Source organism: Mauremys reevesii, linkage group 4 (genome assembly GCF_016161935.1).
Source record: "Mauremys reevesii isolate NIE-2019 linkage group 4, ASM1616193v1, whole genome shotgun sequence".
NCBI classification, from domain to species: Eukaryota; Metazoa; Chordata; order Testudines; family Geoemydidae; genus Mauremys; species Mauremys reevesii.
Genome location: NC_052626.1, coordinates 134,824,905 through 134,850,654, shown reverse-complemented (window position 1 = coordinate 134,850,654; position 25,750 = coordinate 134,824,905). Strand labels below are relative to the sequence as shown.

The following is a 25,750-nucleotide window of genomic DNA, read 5'->3' as shown; positions in this document are numbered from 1 at the left end:
TCAAGGCCTGCCCTGCTCCCTCACTAAGGCTCAGCTGCACACGGAGCAGTGGTGTGGGGGGTGGGGTCTGCAGCCTTGTGCTCCAAAGGGTCGCCCGGTCTGTGGGGGGCAGGTGAACTGGCCATGAATGGGCAGGCGGCTGCCCGGCCTGCGCATGGCACACGGATGTCAGAGGGGGCTCGAGGACCGAGGTCACACAAGGGACCATTCTATGGAACTGAGCCTTGGGGAACAAGAGACACCTGACCCTGGGCCTTGCTCCAGCCCCGTGACACCAGCTGGGACAGGTAACAATGCCCAGACTGAGTGACTCCACCCCTAGGGTTGTAGGAGCTTTCCCTGCCCCTGCTCACCCACCCACCCCCAGGGCCTTCAGGGCCACCCCTCTCCTGGCCATAGGCATGAGCGGCAAGTTCCATTGGCCCATGGTGCCTGGGTACCATGGGCCTCAGCCCCACCTTTCCCCCCACGTCTCCCAGGCCATTTAAAACAGCCTGGGGCCCCCACCACCACTGGCAGCGCAGCAGAGCGGCCTCCTGCCTGCTTGCTCCCATGGCTGCCAGCCCCTCCCTGTGGCCCCTGGGTGGGGTGGGCGTGCCCCTGCAGCCAGTAGGAAGCTGTGGGGGCAGTGCCTCGGGGTAGCAGCACATGGAGGGCCCCCGGCCTGCCCTGCCTAGGAGCCCCAGATAAGCGCCGCACCCTCCCAACTCCTCCCAGAGCCTGCCCCCCCACCCCTTTCCCGACCCCACTCTGGCCCCCAAACTCCTTCCCAGAGCCTGCACCCCCTCCCTCCACACATCCCTCCTGTCCCCAAACTCCCTCCCAGAGCCTGCATCCCCACCCTCTCCTGCACTCCCACCCTCTGACCCATCCCAGAGCCTGCACCCCAGGCCCCCTCCCCCACCCAAACTCCCTCCCAGAGACTTAGGCAGGTTGGGGGCAGAGTTTAGGGGGGCAGAGTTTGGAGGGGCAGGTTCTGCTGAGCACCACCAAAATTTCTACAAATCTGCTGTCCCTGGCCATAGGTCAGCCCCATGCCCCAGTCACCGCTGGGCCGGGGCTCTTCTCACGACCCTCACCCGCTGGTGAGGCTCACCTGAATGAAGAGCGCCACGGCCGGGACGTACCGCCTATCGTCCCGATCGTCGAGGATGGCCATCAGATGGTAGAAAATCCAGTTTCGCTCCTGGAAATTGAGCGAAACCATGGCCCTGGCATAGGAAACACAAACACCACATCATCAAGGTGGGCAAGGACTGGTCCTCCATTTATGAATCTAACCAGACCAGTGCCACAGGACAGGGGATCCCGGGCGACTAGTCACGCGCAGCTGGCACGGACTAGTTCCTGCTGGCTTAAAATGCCCAGCGGCTTATGTGCTAGAGACCCAAACCCTTAATCACTCGACAGGGAGCCCTTCCATGAGGCCAGCTCTGAGCACGTAGTGCTGTGGCTGCAAGAGAACTGCAGACAAAGAAGGGTGTCGGTGGGGTTGGTGGTCTTCCTCATGTGCCCAGATATTGGGTGATGAGAGACAGAAGGGTGGGTGAGAGAATATCTTAGATTCACCCAAGACAAGCGCTGGAGCTTTCTGTGTTAGCTTCTCTCTCACCCACAGTCACTGGGCCAACCAAAGACATTCCCTCCCCCACCTTGTCTCTCTCATGTGCTGGGCCTGACAGGGCTACACCAACGCTGCGGAAAGACATGGCGGAGGCTGTCTTTGCCCAGCCATGCCTGCCAGAGCCACGCAGGAAGTGGTTTCGCCAGGCAGCGCAGGGTGGAGAAGTAGCCGACTGACCCCTTGGCCAACAGCACAGAGGCTGCGGCCTGTTCCATGCAGGCGATTGGGAGCCGCGTCTCACCCAGCAGGGAAGGCAATGTGGCCGTGTCCTGGGCCAGGGAGGGGAGCTGCTGCTGTGATCGGTTCTGGGCAGCACTCACCGGGCAAGCAGGCAGACACCTTTGTGGTGCGTGTCAGAGCTCATGAGCAGGTCCCAGCCGCCCTGCTTCATCATGAAGGTGACCTGCTCCTTGTAGCCAGCGCATAGAAGCAAAGCTTCCATGGCCTTCACCGCGAACCTGTGTGCAGGCGAGCCTCTTGTTACTGAGTGAGCCCAGGCCAGGCCCTGCCGCGTGCCTGCGGGCGGCGCTGCAGAACCCAGGCTGGGTGTCGGGCTGGCGGTACCTGACGGGGCTGAGGTGCAGCCGTGTCCTCCTGGTTATGCTCCCTCTCCTGTGAAGCAGTGTGCTGCACTGTGTGGGTGACATGGAAGAGCAGCGCGACGTAGAGCTGAGGGAAGAGCTCCTTCACTTCCTGCCTGCAGGCCTGCTCCTGCAGGATCACATACAGGGCTCTTGTGGCCTGCAGCTAAGAACAGGAGACAGACATCACTGCAGGGATTTCGTCCTTCCCACGCTCCCCCAGGGCACCTAGAGGGGTGGGGGTGGGCTGGGGGCTAAGGCCTGGGATGCTGGGTTCAATTCCTAGCCTGTGAGACCTTGGCTAGAACCACACAAGGGACTTCGGCCCAGCGTGGCCATGCCTAGCTTCATGTGCCCTGCTGCCCAGTGGACTCACAGCCCTGGGTTAAGTGCCCAGGCTCCGTATATGCTCCAGAGAGAGAGTCAGTTGGGCCAATTGTTAAAGCGGGTGAAAGGGATGGCCTGGGTAATTTCAGGCCTGTCAGCCTGACATCGATCCCAGGCAAGATAATGGAGCAGCTGGTATAAGATTCAATTAATAAAGAATTAAAGAGGATAATTTATTTAATGCAAATCAACAATTTTTCGATGAGATTACAAGTTTGGTAGATAAAGGAAATGGTATTGACATAATGTATGTAGACTTCTGTAAGGCGCTTGAGTTGGCGCTGCACTCCAGTTTGATCAGAAACCTAGAAGTTACAAAAGTAACGTGGCACACATGAATTGGATTATAAAGTGGCTGATAGGTCTCAAAATGTAATTGTAAACTGGGAATCAGCATTGCACAGGTGTGTTTCCAGGATGGTCCTTGCAGGGATCGGGTCTTGGCCCTACGCGATTTAACATTTTCATCAATGACCTGGAAGAAAACATCAAATCATCACTGATAAAGTTTGCAGATGACACAAGAATTGGGTGAGTGGTAAATAATGAAGAGGATAAGTCACTGATACAGAGCGATCTGAATCACTTGGTAAACTGAGGAGCAATCAAACAGTATGTGTTTTAATATGGCTCATTGTAAATGAATACATCTAGGAACAGGACGAGGACTCTATCCTGTGAAGCAGAGACTCTGTAAAGGACTTGGGAGTCCTGGCGGATAATCAGCTCATGTGATCCTGGGATAAATAAACAGAAGAATCTAGAGTGGGAGTATTTGGCACTGGTGTGACAACTGCTGGGATCCTGGGTCCAGTTCCGGTGCCCCAATGCAAAAGAATGTTGATGAATTGCAGAGGTTCAGAGAAGAGCCATGAGAATGATTAAAGGACTAGAAACCATGTCTTATAGTGATAGGGTGACCAGACAGGACAGGGGTTGGGGGTAATAGGAGCCTATATAAGGAAAAGACCTAAAATCAGGACTGTCCCTATAAAAATCAGGACCTCTGGTGAGAGATATAGTGAGAGACTCAAGAAGCTCGATCTATTCATCTTAACAAAGAGAGGTTGAGGGTGACTTGATTACAGTCTATAGGTATCTCCCTGGGAAACAAATCTTTAGTAATTGGCTTTTCAGTCTTGCAGAGAAAGGTCTAACATGATCCAGTGGCTGGAAGTTGAAGGTAGACATTCAGACTGGAAATAAGGCATAAACGTCACAGTGAGAGTAATTAATCATTGGAAGAATTTACCCAGGGTGGTGATAGATTCTCCATCACTGACTGTTTTTGAACCACGATGGGATGTTTTTCTTCAAAGACCTGCTCTAGGAATGATCTGGGGGCAGTTCTCTGGCTTGTGTCAGGCAGGGGATCTGACTAGATGATCGCAGAGGTCCCTTCTTGCCTTGAACTCTATGAAGCTAAGAGTGAGGAGCTGCCTAAACCAACCAATAGGAAATGCGGAGGAGAGGGATGTGGCCTAAGCCCCACCCCTAAAGGGAATTTGGTATCTATCTCTACTTGGGAACACTTAAATAGTCATTGGAGCAGAGTTTTGACCCCAGGTCTCCCAGTTGGGTACCCTAACCACTGGGCTAGAGACAGTGGTGTAGTCGAAAATATGAAGGTCCTGGAATGCCACTAAAATACTGATTTTCTTCAATATGAATTATAGAAATTCACATTTTATTTGTCTACTGAATTTCTGGTACAGTAATCCTGGGCTAAACCAGGCATGGCTGGAGACAGGCCAGCTGTCCAAAATAACAAGGTATTGGATTTTTTTTTAATTGTACACCCCATAGTAGCTATTCAATTTATTTTAAATGTTGAAATCATTGTGCTGAAATGCCATTACTGTGTATGCAATAGAATACAATAGAAATGCCATTACTGTGTCTACAATAGAATATGTAAAGATATAACTCTAGACAGTAGTGTACAGTACAGTGGTAAAACCCAATGAATGCGTAGCAAGTTTTCTTTTTACTTTAGCCTATAGGCTAATGAAAATAGAAAATAAATCATGCTGCTGCACTACAGACATTACTGTATCAGGCTGAAATAATAAAAGTTTATTTTAAATGTAGCTAGTAGGCTACACAAGTAACACAAAATACATCAAGGCATAACGGGCTGGAGTAGCAAAGGCCTGCTGGAATGCATTGATCTAATTTTACAAATATTTCCATAAGCGTCTTTCTCCATATTGTATTTTCTGTGTCTGTGAATCAGAGGAGAACAAGGATGTCTGAGCCAAGTTCTGGCACAGCTGAGAGGATGCCACATGGAAAATGAAGGGCCATGTAGCTTGCTAAACGTGAGTGATGACGTATGCGGAATAAGCCCCTTGCTACATTTCCATTCACAATCATAGTCATGTGGCTGAGGGTATGGCTACACTTGCAGCTGTACAGCACTGGGAGTTAAAGCTGTCTTCGTACAGCTGAGTAGGGAAAGCACTGCAGTCTGTCCACACTGACAGTTGCCAGCGCGCTGTTGTGGCCACATTTGCAGCATCTGCAGCGGCATTGGGAGCAGTGCATTATGGTCAGCTATCCCAGCATTCCAAGTGGCTGCAACGTGCTTTTCAAAGGGGTGGAGTGTGACAGGGAGCGTGGGGAGAGAGAGTGGATTTTGGAGCCAACACTGTGTCAGCAGCTGCCTTGCAAGTTCAACCCCTCCCCTAGCCCTCTCTGACTCACTGAAAGTGAACAGCACCTCTTTGTTTTTTCCTCACAGACCAGATAAGCAGCCGCTCGCCGAAACGGACCCTCCTCCCTCCCCCTCTATTCAAGCAAACACTAGCTGTGGGCCTTCCAAAGGGAGCCCTCTGCCTCTGCTCATTTACAGCAAACAGGAGCTGTGTTTGTTTTTCTGATAAGCAGCTCCCGGAGCCCAGAGTTTACAACAAAACAAAGAGCGGAACCTTCACTTAAAAGGGTTATGGGAAGCTTCCGGAGATCAGTCACTGCATACTAAGATTATTCCCTGTTTACACTGGTGCCCCAGCGCAGCAGCTGGCAGCACAATACTCTTTATTCCTCTCGGGAGGTGGAGTACAAGCAGCGCTGTAGCCACGGAGATACAGCGCTGTATGTGCCTTGCCAGTGTGGACGGGGAGTGAGTTACAGCACTGTTGGTGGCTTTATTGCGCTGTAATTCTCAAGTGTGGCCAAGGCCTTAGATAAAGTGAAAAGGAGGTAGGGCAGCTGTGTAACCAATCTGGTCTGTCACTGACAGGAATTGTCAATGCCTAGCATGACTCTCTTGATTATACTGGTCAGAAGTGCCAGCTGAGCTGAAACCACTGCTCAGCTCCACGTGTGTGATTTCATGCAGCATGGCTGAAGCCTGGTCTACACTACAAAGGGGGTTCGAATTAGGGTAAGCAAATTCAGCTACGTGAATAGGGTAGCTGAATTCGAAGTACCCTAATTCGAACTACTCACCCATCCAGACGCGGCGGGGTCGAACTCCGCGGCTCCCCCGTCGACTCCACCACCGCCGTTTGCAGTGGTGGAGTACGGAGTTGACTGCGGTGCTTCGGAGTTCGAACTATCGCATCTAGATCAGGCGCGATAGTTCGAACTCCGAGAATCAAACTCACGCGTCGACCCAGATGGTAAGTGTAGACTAGCCCTGAGTGTGAGCGTGGATTTAGGCCTTGGCTACACTTGAGTTACAGCACAATAAAGCCACCAACAGCGCTGTAACTCACTCCCCGTCCACACTGGCAAGGCATATACAGCGCTGTATCTCCTGGCTACAGGCGCTGGTACTCCACCTCCTCGAGAGGAATAAAGTATTGCGCTGCTGCTGCTGCTGCGCTGGGGCACCAGTGTAAACAGGAATAACCTTAGTCGCAGTATCGACTCATCCCACCCCCCTTTCTGGCTCAGGTTACAGCCTCAGGTACTGACCCTCACCTAAAGTCATCCCCTGCTCTCCCATCCCCCATGCAGACAGTCCCAGTAAAACTAAACACCATTTCCAGGTCAATCCATCCCTCTCCCTACAGCGTCACAGGGCTATAGATAACAAAATGAAATTCACCAAAGACAAATGTGAGGTGCTACATTTAGAGAAGAAAAAGCAAATGCACAGATACAGAATGGAGGATAACCAGCTGAGAAGGATCTGGGAGCTGTGGTGGATCACAACCTCAGCATGAGTCAGCAATGCGATGCTGTTGCAAAAAAAGCAAATGCAATTTTAAGTTGCATTAACAGAGGTATAGCCAGGGCCGGCTCCAGGCGCCAGCGTGCCAGCGCGCGCTTAGGGCGGCAATGAGAGCCGCGGGCGCGCTGCCTGTCGCCGGGAGGGCAGCAGGTGGCTCGGCGGACCTCCCACAGGAGTGCCTGCGGAGGTCCGCTGGTCCTGCGGCTCGGTGGACCTCCCGCAGGCATGGCTGCGGATGCTCCACTGGGCTGCGGGACCAGTGGACCCTCCGCAGGCATGTCTGCAACAGGTCCACTGGAACCGCGGACCAGCGACCGCCAGAGCACCCCGTGGCGTGCCGCCCTGCTTAGGCGGCAAAATTACTAGAGCCGCCCCTGGGTATAGCATGCAAGTCATGGGAGGCGATAGTACCACTCTACTCAGTGCTGGTTAGGCCTCAGCTGGAGTCACGGTGTCAGTTTTGGTCACCAATGTCTAGAAAGGATGTGGAGAAACTGGAAAGGATCAGAGGCGAGTGACAAAGGTGATCAGAGGATGGAACACAAGCCATAAGAAAAAAGGCTGAAGGAACTGGCTATGTTTTGTTTGGAAAGGAGGAGATTAAGGGGACTAGATAATGGTCTTCAGATACTTGGAAGGCTGCCATAAAAAAAGATAGAAAAGTTGTTCTCTCTTGCCACAGAGGGCAGGACAAGAGGCGATGGGGTCAAACTACAGCACAGCAGATATAGATTAAGCCTCAGGAAAAACTTCCTAACTGTAAGAAGAGTAGGACGATGGGAAAGATGCCTAGGGAGCTTGTGGAAACTCTTTCGCTGGAGGTTTTCAGAAGGAGGCTGGAGCCATCTGTCCAGGGTGGGTTAGAAACAAGAAGTCCTGCATTGTTGCAGGGGGCTGGACGAGCTGACTTTGCGATCCTTCTCACCCTGTGATTCTATGAGTGCTGCTGAATAGCACCAGGAGAGCGTTTCGGCGTGTTCCGGCTCGAATATAGCACTGGCTAAAGTCACACTCTCTCTCTCTTTGGCCCAATGACTATACCCCGTGGGAGACTGAGAGACCCCCTCAGGCCATGATGGGGACACACGGCACTCCTTCCCTTGCTGCAGGGGCTGGTACTTACGGCCAAGGGGGGGAAGCCAGCCGGTCTCTCAGAGAGCTGATGCCGTCGCCGAGCCGGCTCCTGCAGCCTGCTGACCAGCTCCCCAAGGATCTTTCTTGTGGTCTTGGGCTGGGATGTCAGCATCTTCCACATCTCCGCAGCAACACTGCAAAGGGAGAGAGCCAGTGGCACCCGATCAGAGCCCTGCCAGCCTCCTGCACCCCTCGGCACTGGCACGCCTGCTGGGTCTCCCCTCACCGGCCGGCCCTTTGTTGCCCTCCTGCTCCTGCAAGGACCCCGTTGGCTGGTGCAGGTTACATGGGGCCAGGTCTGAGTGTCAGCCACAGGAGAGGCCGAGGGATGCCATACAGGGTTTTGCAAATTGGCCTGTGTCCAGGGCAAGCCAGCCTGCAAAACCCTCCAGGAGAAGCAGCAGCTCTGCAGGGAGCAGGAGATCTCTGGAGGGTTCTGCACTCCCCTGTCTCTGGCAGCGGGACCAGTCCGGGGGACCCAAGTGCAAGTGGTGGTAGCCGCAGCCCCGTACCTGTCACATGACAGTGAGCAGCCCAGCAGGGTTCTGACCACCTCCTCGCTGAACCGGTAGCCCAGCAGGAGAAGGGCCCTGCGCAGCTCCTGCCGGGCAAGTGGCTCGCTGATGGAGTCCAGGTGGTCATGAATGCTCCTCACAGCCTCTGACACCTGGAAGGGAAATGGGGAGTTGGGGGCCTTGGCTTCCTCGCACGGCTATTGATCTGGGGAGCCAAGGACCTGCTGCACCTGAGAGCCATCTGCCTCCCAGAACCTCTTCACCAGCCCCAGGCCTAGAACACAGCACCAGTTCCCAGCCTATCGATTCATAGACTGCAAGGCCACAAGCGGTCATGGTGATCACCTAGACCAGGGGTAGGCAACCTATGGCACGTGTGCTGAAGGTGTACATAAGCTGATTTTCAGTGGCACTCACACTGCCGGGGCCTGGCCACCAGTCCAGGGAGATCTGCATTTTAATTTCATTGTAAATGAAGCTTCTTAAAAATTTTTTAAAATGTATTTACTTTATATACAACAATATTTAGTTATTTATTATAGACTTATAGAAAGAGATTTTCTACAAACATTAAAATGTATGACTGACACGTGAAACCTTAAATTAGAGTGAATAAATGAAGACTTGGCACACCACTTCTGAAAGGTTGCTGACCCCTGACCTAGACTGACCCCCTGCATTTCACAGGCCAGAGAACTGCCCCCCAATAATGCCTAGCATCCAGAGACAGAGTCTCCCACGGATGGGCTCCCCCAGCACAGTGTTCTCACTGCAGCTCTTACCCTCCACAAGCTGAGGCCGGGAACCTCCAGGATCGTATGCAGCATGTTCCTGGCCGTCACTGCGTCATGGACGCTGGAGTCTCTCATGCCGTTGATAGCAGTGAGGAGAAAGTCCATGCCTTCAGACGGGTCGAAGTACTTCCCAAAAATCTGAAACAAACTGCGCAGTGAAACCCCTTTGCTGCCCAGCGCGGATCCGGTCAGTGGCCTAGCAGCCAGGACTGGCCCGGCCAGGAGTGCAGGCAAACCCCACTCTTCCGGGACAGGCCTGGCTTACTGCACCTGGGCAGCACAGTACCCAGCCAGCAATCGGAAGCTGTCATGCATGGCAGAGGCCAGCGTGGCAGTGCACGGGGGCACAATACTGCGCAGCACGGATACACTGTCTAGTGCTCAGCAGGGGCTGGCGCTCATGCGCAGATGCAATGATGCCTTTTATTGCATTAATCTCTGAGGAAGCTCCCAGAAACCTGACAAGGAGCTGGGATCAGGTTTGGATGAGCCCCATTGCATCTTGGGATGTGTCATGTAAGGAGGCATATTGGGCTGCATTAGTAGAAGCACTGCCTGCATATGGAGGTAAGTGATTTTTCGCCTCTATTCGGCACTGGTGAGGTCACACATGGAGTGTGCGTCCAGTTTTGGGCCCGCACAAGAGAAAGGATGTGGACAAATCAGAGAGAGTCCAGCAGAGGGCAATGAAAATGATGCGGGGGCTGGGGCACATGACTTGATAGCAGCCTTCACTACCTGCAGGGGGGTTCCAAAGAGGATGGAGCTCGGCTGTTCTCAGTGGTGGCAGATGAGAGAACAAGGAGCAATGGTCTCAAGTTGCAGTGGGGGAGGTTTAGGTTGGATATTAGGAAACACTATTTCACTAGGAGGGGGTGAAGCACTGGAATGGGTTACTTAGGGAGGTGGTGTAATCTCCCTCCTCAGAGGTTTTTAAGGCCTGGCTTGACAAAGCCCTGGCTGGGATGATTTAGTTGGGTTGGTCCTGCTTTGAGTAAGGGGTTGGACTAGATAATTTCCTGAGGTCTATTATTCTATGAGGTGGAGTGGGCCATAGGCAGGTCTCTGTCCCAGCTGGATGGGGTTAGTCTGTCCCTTCCCCCTGACTCCTAGGGTGTTAATTTCTGACTCCTGATAACTCTGGGCACAACAATCCCAGGAAGCACTGACTGTAGTTACCAATGTGATATTTCTGGTGTTGGTGACCCGGAAGGCTGTCTCAACTTGACTGTCCTTGAGGATCTGCCGATACTCTACACCGTGCTTCATCAGAATTTCGGCTGACCCAGGGAGGGGAAACAGACAACAGGCAATATAAATCAGACCTTCGGTTAGCAAACGGGAGTTTTGCAAGGAAGTTTAGAGAGGGTGTGTGAGAGACAAGTACATCTAACAAACATACTGTAAACTCAGGCCAATAACCTGTTCCCCCATCCCTCCCCCAAACTAAACAAACTAAACCCCCTGGAAGAGTAAAAATAAACCAGGCAGAAGGGCAGCAGCAGCGTGGGGCTCTCCAGTTGATTGCACTGAATGCAGCATGTACGATTACCAGCCCTGTGGGCAGGTAGCATATGTGGGCATTTGGCCCAAGGAGCTACTGGCCCTCGGAGACCAGGAGACCAGAGGGGCTGAACTGGTGGAGCCAAGGGAGACAGTGAGGTACATAGAGGAGACTTTTAGGGATGCAGTAGAGTAGTCCCACCCCCAGTCTGACAGCCTCTGTGCTGCTGAGGAGGGTGAAAGTTTCGGGGAAGGAGAACATCGAGCTGGGGCAGAGGGAGACGATCCCATAGTTGGGACCCACCTTCCAGATGAAGTCATGATGTCCTCTCACACTGAGGCTACCCCTCCTAAGGCGGGAATCCCACTTACAAAGAGAAGCCAGGAAATAGTAATGGGGGATTCAATCAATAGACATATAAACAGTTGGGTTTGTGATGACTGGGAGAACCGCATGGTAAATTGCCTGCCTGGTGCAAAGGTTGCAGCTATCACGAGACATCCAGACAGACTTATGTGCAGTGCTGTGGTATGTAGCCTAGCGTTTAAATCAGCCTCTGTATGAGATAGCTAATGTGAGAGTGAATTTTAAAAAAGTCTCCAGATGTGATCCCTGGTAAGCCTGACTTCAGTACCAGGCAAATTGTTGAAACTATAGGAAAGAACAGAATTATCAGACACGTCGGTGAACACAATTTGTTGAGGCAGAGCCAACATGCCTTTTATAAAGGGAAATCATGCCTCACCAGTCTACTAGAATTCTTTGAAGGGGTCAACAAGGATGTGGAGAAGGGTGATCCAATGGATATAGTGTACTTGGACTTTCAGAAAGCCTTTGACAGGGTCCCTCACCAAAGGCTCTTAACCAAAGGAAGCTGTCATGGGATAAGAGGGGAGGTTCTCTCATGAGTCAGTGGTTAAAAGATAGGAAGCAAAGGACAGGAATAAATGGCCAGTTTTCACAGTGGAGAGAGGTAAATAGCGTGGTCCCCCAAGGATCTGTGTTGAGAAGGGGTAACCAGCGAGGTGGCAAAATTTGCAGATGATACAAAATAACTCAAGATAGTTAAATCCAAAGCAGCCTGCGAAGAGCTACAAAGGGATCTAAAAAAAAAGAGGGACTGGGCAAGAAAATGGCAGATGAAATTCAATATTGATAAATGCAAAGTAACGCACATTGGAAATCATAATCCCAACTATACATACAAAATTATGGGGTTTAAGTTAGCACTCAAGAAAGAGATTTTGGAGTTATCGTAAATAGTTCTCTGAAAACATCCAGTCAACGTGCAGCGGCAGTTAAAAATGCAAACAGAATGTTGGGAACCATTAGGAAAAGGATAGATAATAAAACAGAAAAATATCATAATGGTTCTATACAGTGGTGAGCTGGAGCCGTTTCCCACAGGTTCCCAAGAACCGGTTGCTAAAATTAGACCTCCGTGGAAAACCGGTTGTTAAAGGGCCAGGAGGTGGGCAAAGAACTCCGGTCCGCGGGCTGGACCATCCTGTTGCTCCCAGGATTCCCAGCTGGGGAGGCTGAGGTTCCCCTGGCCCCTCCCCCGCTTCCCACCAGCTGCAGCGTGGCCAGCCACCGGCACCAGCTGGGCAGCTCAGCTGAGCTCGGGAGTCGTCCTGCTGCCGCTTTTTGAGTAGCCCGGCAAGTGTGGGGGGGCAGGGGGCTGCTGCAAGCTCCAGAGGGGAGGGAAGGAACAAGTGGGGCAATTGGCCCAGGCCCTGCAGGGGCCCCCGGCCCCACGAGGATGTCTCCCCCGGGCTCTCCCCCGCTTCCCCCACCCCGCAGAGCCGCAGCATGGCCAGCAGCTGGGCAGCTCAGCTGAGCTCCTGAGTCGTCCTGCTGCTTTGAGCTGCTGGCAAGGTAAGGTACGAGGGAGGCTGCAAGCTCCAGGGCGCGGGGAGGTCAAGTGGGGCAATTTGCCCCAGGCCCTGCAGGGGACCCCGGACCCTCCTCTGCTTCCCTCCCTTAAATCAGAACTTTTTATAGGGAACCGGTTGTTAAGATTTTGGCAGCTCATCACTGGTTCTATATAAATCTATGATGCGCCGAAACCTTGAATACTGCGTGCAGTTCTGGTCGCCCCATCTCAAAACAGATATACCAGAATTGTAAAAGGTGCAGAGAAGGGCAACAAAAATGATTAGGGGGATGGAACAGCTTCCATATGAGGAGAGATAAAAAAGATGGGGGGCAAGTCTACACTTCAAACACTGTATCGCCATAGCTGCACTGGCGCTGTAGAGTTTACGTGAAGATGCTCCTATGCAAACAAGCTCTTAATCCACCTCCCTGAGAGGCGCTGGCTAGGTGAATGGGAGAGGTGCTCCTGCCGACAGGGGTGTGGATTTTTCACACCCCTGAGCAATATAGTTATAACAATATAGGTCTGTAGTAGAGACCTGGGACTATTTCGTTTAGACAAGAGATGACTAAGGGGGGATATGAAGGAGGTCTATAAAATCATGACTGGTATGAAGAAAGTGACTAGGGAAGTGTTATTTACTCTTGCACATAACAGGAGAACTAGGGGTCACTTTATGAAATGAAGAGGCAGCAAGTTAAAAACAAACAAAAGAAGGTATCTGTGCACACAATGCACAGGCAACCTGTGGAAATTGTTGCCGTGGGATGTTGTGAAGGCTAAAAGTATAATTGGGTTCAAGATAATCAGGGCATGTAACCCCATACTCTGCATGTCCCTAAACCTCTGACTACCAGAAGCTGGGACTGCATGTCAGGGGATGGATCACTCAGAATTTCCCTGTTCAGTTCATTCCCTCTGAAACATGAGGCACTGGCCACTATCTGAAGACACAATACTGGGCTAGATGAAACATTGGTCTGACTCAGTATGTCCATTCTTATGTGAGTTATGAAGAGTAGAATATGGATAGAGGGTAAACATCAGGGTAAACTCCATGGCTTGCAGGACTAAGGATAATAAGGAGGATTTCTTTAAAAAAAGTGTATTAGGAACAAAAGAAATCGTAGCAGTGCTGTAGGCTCATTACTAGATGGAGACTGTTTAAAAGGTTGCAGAAAAGGTGGAAGTGTTCAATAAATATGTTTTTCGTGTTGGAAACCCCATGTCAGTGTATTTAGGAAGGAGAAGGGTCTCCAGTGCTCTTACATTTTAGCTGCAGCATGAAGGAGTAGAGGTGGTGAAGTCCCTCCACAGCCGATTGGCAGATCTCCTGCTCCTGCTCCGCACAGCACAGAGTGAGACACCCCACCAGCTGGCCCAGGACTCTGAACTCCTCCACTTCCTGACGGAGAGAGGGAGCAAAGGGAGTCACTCGCCCCTGCAGACCTAGCGCAGCGAGTCCCCCTGGCATTGCCCTAGCAATGGGTTAGAACAGGGGGAGGCAGAGGCCACCGCAGAGAGACTGGGGACAATGAGAGCAGGAGGAGCTGTGGGGCCCATCACCAGGGGCTGAGGAAAGCTCAGCAGGGATGGAGAAATCTGGGCAGCAAAGTCAGCAAACGTTACCCCCGAGTGGGGACCCAGGTAACAAATGAACTAGCGTCCAGTCTCCATCTCAAGGGCAAGTTCCTAATCCCAGCCCCTTCTGCCATCCCCCTCCCTTCTTTGACCTCAGGCCCAGGAGCTTGGGGTCACCTTGGACTCCTCTGCTCTGCATTCTGCCTCTCTCACTCCATCCTGGAGCTCCCCAGAGCCCTCCCTTTCCGCACCATCCCCAGCCTGCCTGCTCTCTCCTGCCAGCTCTCTCCTGCAGCCTTGTCCTCTCGTCTCCCCCTCCTGCAGCCCCTGCACTGGCTCCCTGCTCTTCCCCACCTGGCACCAAGCCCCTTGCCCTCCTCTCCCGGGGTCTGCACAGCCTCCCCACTCCCCAGTTCTCTGGCGCCTTTGGCCCCGCCCATCCCTTTCACTGTGTCCCCTCCACCTCCCTCATTCTGTTCTGCTGACCCAGCCTCTGGGGCACATCATCCAGCGACCCCTCCAGCTGCCAGAGGAAGCCCTTCCACAGGGGATGGAGCAGCTGGAGCAGCTCAATGGCCCTGAGCATGCAGAGCAAGGGGTGTTCATCTGGCAGCCTGGCAGGAGCTGATGCCAAAGCATCCCACAGGCGTCTGACAAGGGGTGAACAGATACCTGGGTTCACAGGCTGCTCTCAGGGCAATCCTGTGTAAATGCACTGACCCTTGGGCAGACTTTGGTGCTAGGGAACAGCGGGAGCGTCCTTGGAGACAGAATGATGGGACTCGACCCAAATCCCACTGGAGTCAGAGGACAGACCCATCGACATCAGGGCTCGTTAGATTGGACTCCTACTGAGGATCTTGCTAAGTCACTATTCTAGGCCTGCGTTTTCCATGCCAGGGCGTGCTGCACCACGAGGCTGCTCAGTGTAGTTAGGAGGTGGCCAGGGTCACAGGCTGCTCACCTGGAATTTGCGCTGAGACCCCATGAGTTCCATAAGCCACCTGATCCTTCCCACTGCCCTCAGCCGCTCATGTGCCTCCTTGGATGTAGTCCAGGGGAGCAGGACCTGAGAGAAACAAATTGGGACAATAGATGCTTAACACAATATTAACAACAAGGGGTCAGGAATACCGGCTAGACTAGGGAGAGAACAGGTAAAAGACAATTGAGGTCAGTTAGATGTATTCAAGTTGGCAGAGCCTCATGATATTCACCCTAGATGGAGCTAGGCAAAGCAATCGTTGAACCTTTAGGAGGGCTGAGGTCCCAAAGGACTGGAGAAGGGCAGACACAGAACCTGTCTTCAGAAAGGGGAACAAGGAGGCCCCAAGGAATTATAGACCTGTCAGCCTAACTTTGGTACCCAGAAAGATACTGAACAAGTTATTAAACAGTTTGTAAGAATCTAGAGGAGATAATAGGGTAATAACGAATAGCACCATGGATTTGTCCAGAACAAACCATGCCAAACCAATCTAATTTCCTTCTTTGACAGGGTTACTTGCCTAGTGGATGGAGGCAGGCAGTATATGATGATGTATATGAAGTTTAGTAAGGCTTTCGACACAGTCCCACAAGACATTCTCATAAGCAAACTAAGCCAGTCTGATCCAGATGAGATTACTATAAGGTGGGCGTCCAACTGATGGAAAGACCATACTCAAAGAGGAATTATCACTGACTCGCTAGCAAACTGGGAAGGTGTCTCAAGTGGGGTCCCCCAGGGGTGTGCCTGGTCCAGTACTAATCAATATTTTCATTAAGAACTTGGTTAACGGAAAAGAGAGGATGCTTGTAAAGTTTGCGGATGACACCAAGCTGGGAGGGGTTGCAAGCACTTTGGAGGACAGATTAGAATTCAAAATCAGCTTGCTAAATTGGAGAGTTGGTCTGAAGTCAACAAGATAAAATTCAGTCAAAACAAAAGTGACATAACACACTTAGGAAGGAAAAATGCATAAAAATAAAGTGGGGGATAACCGGCTAGGTGGCAGTACTGCAGAAAAGGATCTGGGGGTTATCATGGATCTCACACTGAATATGAATCAACAGCGTGATGCTGTTGTGAAAAAGGGAAATGCCATTCTGAATTGTGTTAGCTTGGAGCTCTGTGTCCAGTTGCAGGCACCACGCTTTAAGAAAGATGTGAACAAACCGGGGCCAGTCCAGAGGACAGCGACAAAAATGATCAGCAGTTTAGAAAACCTGACCTGTGAAGAAAGGTTGAACGAACTGGGCATGTTTCATCTTGAGAAGACAGAGGGGGCACCTGTAACAGTCTTCAAATACGTTAAGGGCTGTTATACAGAGGATGGTGACAAATTGTTCTCCATGTCCCCTGGAGGTAGGACAAGAAGTAATGAGCTTAATCTGCAGCAAGGGAGATTTAAGTTAAATATTAGGAAAAGTCTAAGGGTGGCTAAGCACTGGAACAGGTGACCTAGGGAAGTGGTGGACTCCCCATCATGGAGGTTTTAAAACAGGCTGGACAAACACTCAACAGGGACAGTCTAGGAATGCTTAGCCCTACCTCAGTGCAGGGGGTGGAGTAGATGACCTCTTGAGATCCCTTCCAGCCCTGCACTTCTGTGATTCCCTCTTCCCAGGTTCTGGGATCGAGGAGACCGAATCTCTGTCAAGGACATTTCCCTCTTTTGGGAGCACAAACCACCCACAGAATCTACTTCCTGTGGCCCCAGAACTAGAATGTTGGGGGAATCTAGCTCCGGGCTCTGGCCAGGTTGGTGGGGCCCATGGTGAACACAAAGAAATACCAGGTTCACATGAGGGCTCAGTGGAGAACACAGCAGATCCCGTATGGGGTGGGCGCTCCTCCACCCCCACCCCATACAGACGTTTTCAGATATAGTGGGGCACTTGGCCTCAGCCCAAGAACCTTTGTAGAGAACGTACTCTGAGGAGCCAAAGGCACGGGGGTGTCCCATGCTTGGGATTAAACAGAGCCTTGGTCCCTGAACCCCACCCCAGCTACAGGACTAGTCCCCTTCCTGCCCCCACGCCTCCAGACCTTCACGATGTTTTGCAGCGCCACAAGGTTGGGCTCCTTATCCTCACACATCAAGGCCTTCAGCATCTCATCCATGGTTTTCAGCGTCTGCATGCAGAGCAGAGGAGAAATCAGAGCAAGTGGAGTTACCCAGCCAGGTGATGAACCAATGCCCTGGCGTGTGACACCCCCCAGGTCATAGCAGCCCCTGGTATTACAGCTCACCACTCACTTGTACCCGCAGGGGACCTACTACAAACTCCTCCTGGCAACAGGGCCCCACCTGTCTTTGCTCTCCCCAGAAAGCCCACTGCACACAGTCTATCCCACTGGGAGAGTCAGACAGGACTCCACATTTGGAGGGCAGATTTCCAGCCAAGCTTCGGCTCCCCTAGCCTATGTGCACCTGAAGCAGCCGATCTCAGGCCTGTGCCCCCAGCCACGCATGGGGGATGAATGTGCTTGTGAAGGGAGTGTCTGTTCCCCACTAATTGTCGGTGCATGTGAAGGATAAATGCCTACTACTGCTACCCTAGGAGGGAGTTACTCCTTTATCTGGGCCTGTGCTTTGGGGCCTGTGCTTTGGTGCTGCAGGTCCTGCGCTGAAGTCCTGTCGGGGAGCTGTGATCATTACACTCTTATGCCAGTGCCAGGTAACCCAGGGGACAGTACATGAGCGAGTGGCAGGATTCCCACTCGGTTTGGGACGGCTCAACATGACCGGTTTGGGGCTTACTTTGGTGTAGAGAGCAGCCTCCACCTCCTCCATGGTGTGTGCTGGAGGCAGGGAGAAGATGCTGGAGAAGCAGGTGGTGAGCAGGCTGGGTCGTGTCAGGATCAGCACCGGTAGCTTCACTTTGCTAAGAGAAGAGACACATGCGGATTTGGGGTCTGAGGCGGGACTGATGTGCTAATATTGCCCTCAGGCTCCCAGGACATGGAAACACCTGCGGGGGCTCCAGCTGGCGGGTGGCAGATGAGAACAGGCCAGGGGGTGGTGGAAGGAGTTGGTGCTGCCTTCTCCCATACCAGCAGGCAGGGACTTAGTGTAGCCTGCAGCTGTCTGCTGTGACCCCACCAGCACTCACCGGCTGGGGCAGAGATCGCTGCGCTTCACCGAGAAACAACATCCTGCAAATGGCATGGACGGGAGACTAGAGCCTGCTGGCACCAAAGCGCCTCTGAACCCAGCGGCCACAGTGCAGAGGAGCCTGCCAGTCCTGCCCCGCTGGGGGCAAGAGACCCTCCCACCACAGCCATCTGCACTGCGGCTGCACAGTCAGGCCAGCACAGAGATGCTGCATCAGCCGCTGCCGGGCAGAACCGAAGCAGGGATCTAAGCCTGCCCCTGCCCATTGCTCTCAGCCTGCTGGACAGGGCACACAGCTGTGTGCAGGGGCAGGAAGGTGGGGACAGCCCAGACAGCATTAACCTCTTCACCCCACTGCCAGAGCATGGCCCCAGCACATGCAATGAGGTGCCAGGTGACTACTTGAGCTGCCCCTGCAGGACAGAGCGCCCCTCGTGGCAGGCGGCAGCCAGTGAGGAACAGCTACGCCCAGTGCTGGCGCAAATCCGCCCCTCTCACCCCGCAGAGAGCGCAATCATGGCCAATGCCGTTGCCTGCCCGTTGTCAGGAAGCCAGTGCTCAGTGGGAGAGTTGCTCCAGCTCCTGCCCCACCTCCTTCCCATTCCTGGGAACTAATTGAGCCAACAGCGAGAGCCCAGCTCCAGCCAGCATCCATCACCTTCCAGGCGCCTGATGGGCAGGCTTCTGGGAAGCTCAGAGCAGGGCACTAGCGGCACTGAGAGAGAGCCCCCATGGCACAGGCAGTGCCAAGTGCCAGGGCTCAGCCTGCCCAGCCTCTCAGCCACTGGGAGTCGCTGAGCTGCCAGTGTGACGCAGCTGGCACTGACTCCAATCGCTCCGCTCCCGCAGCACCTAACTGCCCCTCTCCTCAGAGGACTGGTCCTGCCTCCCACGCCCCCTCCCCCATATCTTCATAAGGCCACGTGGAGAGGTTACCAGGCACCGAAGGATCCTCCACCGCCTACCCACTGGTGCCAGTCCACATGCACCAGCACCATCATCTGGTGCCACATTTCCTGGGGGAATCAGAAGATGGGGGAGGAGCAGAGGGGGGAATGCCCTGGAAAACTGGCCATGCCAAGTGGCTGGCATGTCTGGCTGCACGTAGCACTGGCTGGGGCTGGGCCGGGCAGGCTGGGTACCTCAGGTTCATGATGGCGAGCATTGCTTGCTGACGCATCACGCCGGTCAGGGAGTCGACGGACTCGTGATCAATCAGCTCCTGAGGAGACAATGTGGGGAAATGCCAGCTGGGCTCCAAGCTCCTGCAAGGCTCCGACAGGAGCAAAGCGCAGGGCCTGCAACACGTGGGCTCAGCAGCCAGGTCGTCCTACTGCAGGCTTGATGGTGTGCAGGGCTCCAGCCAGGGAGCGCAGTGCAGGGCCTATGCTCAGTGTCCCAGTGTCACGTGCCAGTGCTCTGCAAAGGCTCCATCAGCATTAGCACCCAAGGACTCCACCTGAGATCAGGCCCCCTTGTGCCCGGTGCTGCACACACACAGTGAGCCAGTTCCTGCCCCAGAGAGCTCACGAGCTAACTAGGCGAGACAAGGCATGGGAGGAAATTGAGGCACAGAGGAAGTGACTTGCCCAGGTCTTACTGCAGAACTGGGAGTAGAACCCCGGTGTGCTGAGCCCAGCCCACTGGACCACCCACCAGCCCACGCTGTCCCACGTTCAGGGAAGGGAGGTTAGCTCTGGAAAGCTTTCTGCAGGCGCTGGAGAGCAAAGACTTTCCAAATCTATGGAGCAGATTTGTTGCTAGTTCCCTAGTGGGCACTGACTGCGGAGTGTTGGGGCTCTGGGCAGGAGACTGGCGTACACAGAGCGACCCGGTGACTTGGGAAGCTGGGTGCAAGGAACAATCTACATTTCAATACAGTTATATGTTTAGGAACAAAGGCGTCAGGCCACACCCACAGCATGGGGGCTCTAACCTGGAAGCGGTGACTCTGGAAAAGATTTGGCAGTCATGGTAATCAGCTGCCCATGGCGCCCAGTCGAAGTTGGGGCCAAAAGGGTTAATGCCATCCCAGGATGTACAAACAGGTCAATCTAAAGTTGTTAGAGAGGTTATTTTCCCTCTGTATTTGGCACTGGTGCGACCGCTGCTGGGATCCTGTGTCCAGGTCCGGTGCCCACAATTCAAGGAGAATGTTGATAAATTGGAGGGGGGTCAGAGAACAGCCCCAAGAGTGACTGAAGGACTGGGAAACATGCCTGATAGTGAGAGACTCAAGGAGCTCAATCAGTTCAGCTTAACAAAGAGAAAGTTACAGGGTGACTTGATGACAGTCTGTAAGTACCTACAGGGAAGCAAATACTGGATAACGGGCTCTTCAGTCTGACTCGATCCAATGATTGGCAGCTGAAGTTCGACAAATCTGCAAAGATCTCAGGCCAGTCATTAAACCCGCCAAGTAACACAGCCCGGTGTGTGTTTTACTCACCGTTATCTTCTCCACTAGCAGAACTTTGTCCATAAAAGCAGGCAGGCTTCTGAGGTGCTGATGGAATCCAAGAACTTGAGTTTCTTGGCCTCATCCTCGCCCGCAGAGATTAGACACAAACAGGAAGGTTAGCGTGGAAAGGAGCTGCCAGTGGGAGAGATGTCAAGCTTCCCCCAGTGCTGCTCAGGCTTTGATATGCCAAATGGCAGAAGGCCATTCATCCGGCAACAGGGTGACTATCTGGGGAGGGCAGGCAGCTCTGTATGAAACCGGACCAGAGAGGAGCAGATCTCACGGGGTAGGTGTCAGAGAGGAACTGCAACATGGCAGCTAAGCAGCCAGACAGTGTTAGCAGGGGCTTGACAGAGTGGGAGGAACATCTGGGTGGGACACCTGACACTAATATTCGCCACTGTCATGTCATTAGGATATGTTTTGTACAAAGTACATATTGTAAGGTATTGTAAAAGTCTTTATCTGCTAGACATTAATGTCTCGTTGGATTGTATGTGCTATCGCTGTATGTGCAGTTATGAAGTTCAGCTATGTATGTGTTCCTGAAACACGTTGTGAGGTTCAAAACAGCCTATCAGATACAACAGTAAAAATGCCAAACAATGCCTTCTTGAGGAAATGCACACAAACAACATAGAAACCTCTTGAGATAACGCTACACAGTGGGAACTGTTGGACCCAGGTCGCAGCAAAGAGTTTTCCAGCAGGTGGGAAGAGGAGATAAAGGGAACAATGACATCGGGGACCTCACGCTCCCTGCAATAAGACACCTGGAAACACCTGAGGACAAGATTGAACTATGAGAAGTGATGGTCTCAGGCTGAAGAGATTCCTAACCTGTGTAAGAAAACCTGGGAAATCCACGCTGCACAGCAAAGAATCTTAAGAATCTGCCAGCCTGAGAATTTGCTAGTGTAGATCCTATCTATCTAGTGTGGAAAGCTTAGTTTGTATGTTGTGTTTATTTACTAAGGTAATCTGCTTTGTTCTGTTTGCTATCTCTTAGAACCACTTAAAATCTACCTCTTGTAGTTAAGAATCTTATTTCTTGTTTATACCATAACCCAGTTTGTACAATTAGTAACTGGGGGGAGGGGCAAAGAGTTGGGCATGCCTCTCTCCACATCAAGGGAGGAGGCAAATTTCATAAAACCTTTGGGTCTGTACTCCAAAGGAGGTGGGCACCAGAGTACTGGGACTAGCCCCTTCAGCTGAGTCTTCCCAGAGCTGATCTCAGGGTCTGTGTCTTTCTGCAGCTGGGTGTGGCCCTGCCTGAGTGTATGGCTGAAAGTGGCTTGTGAGCTGAGCCCAGGGCCGCCCAGAGGATTCGGGGGGCTGGGGCAAAGCAATTTCAGGAGCCCCTTCCATAAAAAAAATAATTGCAATACTATAGTGTCATGTATTTGGAAATGTAAAAAATAACCAGTGAAATACATTCAAAAATTAATTTTTAATAATTTAAAAATACACCTCTACCTCGATATAACGCTGTCCTGTGGAGCCAAAAAGTCTTACCGCATTATAGGTGAAACCGTATTATATCGAACTTGCTTTGATCCACTGGAGTCATAGCCCCACCCCCAGAGCACTGCTTTACCGCGTTACATCCGAATTCGTGTTATATTGGGTAGTGTTATATCGGGGTAGAGGTATACACGAAATACATGATTTTAAAACATTCAATGCTTTAATGTGTGTGTCATAACTATAAAGGGAAGGGAACTGCCCTCCTGTGTACAATACTATAAAATCCCTCCTTGGCAGAGACACTAAAATCCTTTTACCTGTAAAGGGTTAAGAAGCTCAGGTAACCTGGCTGACACCTGACCCAAAGGACCAATAAGGAGACAAGATACTTTCAAATCTTGGGGCGGGAGGAGGCTTTTGTTTGTGCCATTTGTTTTGGTGGTGTTCGCTCTTTGGACTAAGAGGACCGGACATCAATCCATGTTCTCCAAATCTTTCTGAACAAGTCTCTCATATTTCAAACTTGTAAGTAACAGCCAGGCAAGGCGTGTTAGGTTTAACTTTGTTTTCTCAACTTATAAATGTTCCTTTTTGCTAAGAGGATTTACCTCTTTTTGCTGTAATTTTGAACCTAAGGCTAGAGGGGGTTCCTCTGGGCTCTATGAATCTGATTACCCTGTAAAGTTATTTTCCATCCTGATTTTACAGAGATGAGTTTTACCTTTCTTTCTTTAATTAAAAGCCTTCTTTTTAAGAACCTGATTGATTTTTCCTTGTTTTAAGATCCAAGGGGATTGGATCGGTGTTCACCAGGGACTTGGTAAAGAAGTTTCTCAAGACTATCTAGGGAAGGGAGTTAGTATTTAGGAGTGGTGGCAGCAAAACCAGATCTAAGCTGGTAGTTAAGTTTAGAGGTGTTCATGCAGGTCCCCACATCTGTACCCTAAAGTTCAGAGTGGGGAAGGAACCTTGACAGTATATATACATTTGCAATTACATAATGGGCTGTCGCTGGGTGATGGTGATGGTTGGTGCCAATGGGCCGGCGCTGCCTGGGGGTGGCGCTGCTGTTGCCCAGGGCTGGGTGGGGAGCTGGGCTCAGGGTTGGGGGGGCCTGTCAGGAGGGTGTCCAGCTCAGAGGGGCTTACCATGCTGCTTACTCCCACCTCCCCACTCTCCCAGAGCCTCAGAGCGCGCCGCGTCCAGGAGCTTTCCTGGCCCCTGGACAGCACTGCAGCAGCCTGGCTCCATCGGGACCTGAGCTCACAGCCCCGCCCCCTTACCATGTGGTTCTGAGCAGCTCCATGCCTCCTTACCACGCAGCTCTGAGTGGGAGGAGCTCAGCCCCGCCCCCTTACCATGCAGCTCAAGCAGGAGGTGCTCAGGCCATGCCTCCTTACCACGCAGCTCTGAGTGGGAGGAGCTCAGCCCCGCCCCCTTACCATGCAGCTCAAGCAGGAGGTGCTCAGGCCATGCCCCCTTACCATGCAGCTCAAGCGGGAGGCACTCTGGCCCCGCCCCCTTACCACGTGGCTCCAAGTGGGAGGAGCTCAGGCCCCGCCCAAGCCACGCTGCTTTAGCTCTGTCCAGGGCCACTCCTGGAGGCGGTGCTCTGAGGCGCCGGGGGATGGGGGCAGGCGGAGGGAGCCTCCGGCATTCTCGTGGGGGCCTCTGCGTGGCCCGGGCCTGGTGCAAATTGCCCCACTTTTCCCCCTCTGGGTGGCCCTGCCCAAGCCCAGCAAGACAAGGTAAAGGGGGCCCAGGCTGGCAGAACAGGCGGGCTCAGTGGTATCCCGATACATCAGGTGGCACCTCAAAGGGGCTGGAAATTGAAAGTAGACAAATTCAAACTGGAAATGTACGTTTTTAACTGAGAAAGTAATAGACCATTGGAACAACTGAGCAAGTGGCATGGTGGGTGACCTTTTGTAACTCAAGGCAGGACATTTTTAAGATGCTTTAGTTTAAACAGGAATTATTCGGGGGCTGGTCTCTGGCCTGTGTTATACAGGAGGTCACAGTGGTCCCATCTGGCCTTAGAATCCATGCATCTCCCGGAGAAGGGCGGATGGTGCATGTGGACAGGGCACTAGCTGACAGGTCAGAGGAGGGCTCTTAGTACCTGTTCATTGCTCGTGAGAAAGGCTTCGATGTAATCCAGAGCCTCTTTGTCCTCCCAGTCTAGCCTCCTAAAGCAGGCGTTACAGTAGGCTGGTGAATCTGATCAAAGACAGAGCGGTGGTAATACCTGGGTCTGCCAAGCTGCAGGCTGGGTGACAGAGATCTTAGAGAAAACCCTTACCCCTCACTCCCGCCCCAGCAGTGAGCAGCCCGATGCACAGCAGGGTCTGGCACAGCGATTCCTGGATTCCTCACCTCTTTGCTGCCCAGCCAGCAAAGATCCAGTCAAACCCTGGTTCCCAACAGCCACCCACTTCCCGCCCAGCATGCAGGCTCAGTCTGGGGATTTGGAGGCGTCACATCTGGAAGGAGGATGATGTCAGGCCATGGTGGTGTCCCAACTCTCCAGGCCATTGCTGGAGGGCAGAGGGACTGGCAGTGAATTGGTCTGGTCCTCATGTAGGAGAGGGAACAGTTGCCCAGTCTGTGTGAGAGATGGGGACCCAGAGCCTGCCCGTTCTGCTTGTTCTGACTGCCTCTCCTGCCACCAACAGCCAGCCAGAGCCATCGGGTGTAACCTGGGCAGGCACTGGGCTCCCATCGTCAACCTCCCCCAAATGCCCTGTGCTGGGACATGCAACAAAGGAGCCAGCAGGCGGGGCTGCATCATCAGGGGCATCTTATGCTCTGGCGGTGCCCTGCAATCCTAGGCTTTAACAACCCACCTGCACCAAGCAGCCCCTTTGTGGTGGAAAATATCTTTAACCCTGCAGCGTGACAGATCAGGGTGGCGATTCAGTCAGTCTCCACCCCATGCTTCGGCTGCGTTTCTAATGCCCCAATCAGCTCTAGAGGCTGCAGCTGCTGCCAGCAGGAGGGGCCATTCCCCTGCGGGGTTTTCTTGTCTCTCCATCTCATGGCAGCCCAGAGCAGTACAAGGACTATGGAGTCTTCTCCCCAGTGACACCTAGTCCTGCCACCCAGCCCCCAGAGGGCCAAGCCCCACCGCAATGCAGGGCCATGGCCCGGCCATTTCTGCAGCCCCCTCCGCCCACCCAGGGCGCCACTCCACCCGGCATGGAAGGGCTGAGGCTCCTGCTTCAGCTGTGGAAACTTTTCCCAACTCTCCCATGGGAGGTTTCATCTCCAACCAGGCACGCAGGCTTTGAGGGGGCCCTGGGGACTTCCTCAGCCATCCTGCAAGAAGCCAGGACAAGGCATTGCTTGTGAGTGACGAGAGGCGACTGCCCGTTCAGCATCAGGGCCAGCCCAATTATTTCTGTTCCACCAGCGCCTACAGATGCCAGCTGAGATCAGGGCCCTGTTGCACCAGGTGCTGCAGACAATCCCTGGGCCACAGGGCCAGACTCTAACTAGCCAAGGCAGCCAGCAGGAAACAAGTGAAGGATGTGCTCA

At 52.8% G+C, this 25,750-nt stretch overlaps 2 protein-coding genes across 6 annotated transcripts in view; both read right to left on the bottom strand.

Annotated features, from left to right (window-relative positions):
• The window catches only part of LOC120403913 (maestro heat-like repeat-containing protein family member 7), a 42,260-nt gene extending 21,475 nt beyond the window's left edge, over window positions 1–20,785 (bottom strand). Inside the window, exons 1-11 of one of the 5 annotated variants that reach the window (XM_039535865.1) lie at window positions 20,732–20,785; window positions 19,425–19,504; window positions 17,929–18,052; window positions 17,214–17,300; window positions 15,147–15,251; window positions 13,871–14,006; window positions 10,398–10,498; window positions 9,207–9,356; window positions 8,422–8,576; window positions 7,899–8,043; window positions 934–1,211 (exon numbers count right to left, since the gene is read on the bottom strand). In XM_039535865.1, the coding sequence (XP_039391799.1) occupies window positions 1,131–1,211; window positions 7,899–8,043; window positions 8,422–8,576; window positions 9,207–9,356; window positions 10,398–10,498; window positions 13,871–14,006; window positions 15,147–15,251; window positions 17,214–17,300; window positions 17,929–18,052; window positions 19,425–19,504; window positions 20,732–20,764 (1,197 nt within the window). In that variant the 5' untranslated portion in view covers window positions 20,765–20,785 and the 3' untranslated portion in view covers window positions 934–1,130. Of the gene's footprint in view, window positions 1–933; window positions 1,212–1,865; window positions 2,080–2,757; window positions 3,068–7,898; window positions 8,044–8,421; window positions 8,577–9,206; window positions 9,357–10,397; window positions 10,499–13,870; window positions 14,007–15,146; window positions 15,252–16,715; window positions 16,992–17,213; window positions 17,301–17,424; window positions 17,596–17,928; window positions 18,053–19,424; window positions 19,505–20,731 lie in introns of those variants that run through there. The other 4 variants (XM_039535864.1, XM_039535866.1, XM_039535867.1 and 1 more) reach the window with 4 other exon arrangements.
• Window positions 1–25,750, bottom strand: part of LOC120403911 (complement receptor type 1-like) — a 626,098-nt gene that overhangs the window by 586,044 nt on the left and 14,304 nt on the right. The gene's annotated exons all lie outside the window — the stretch shown is intronic.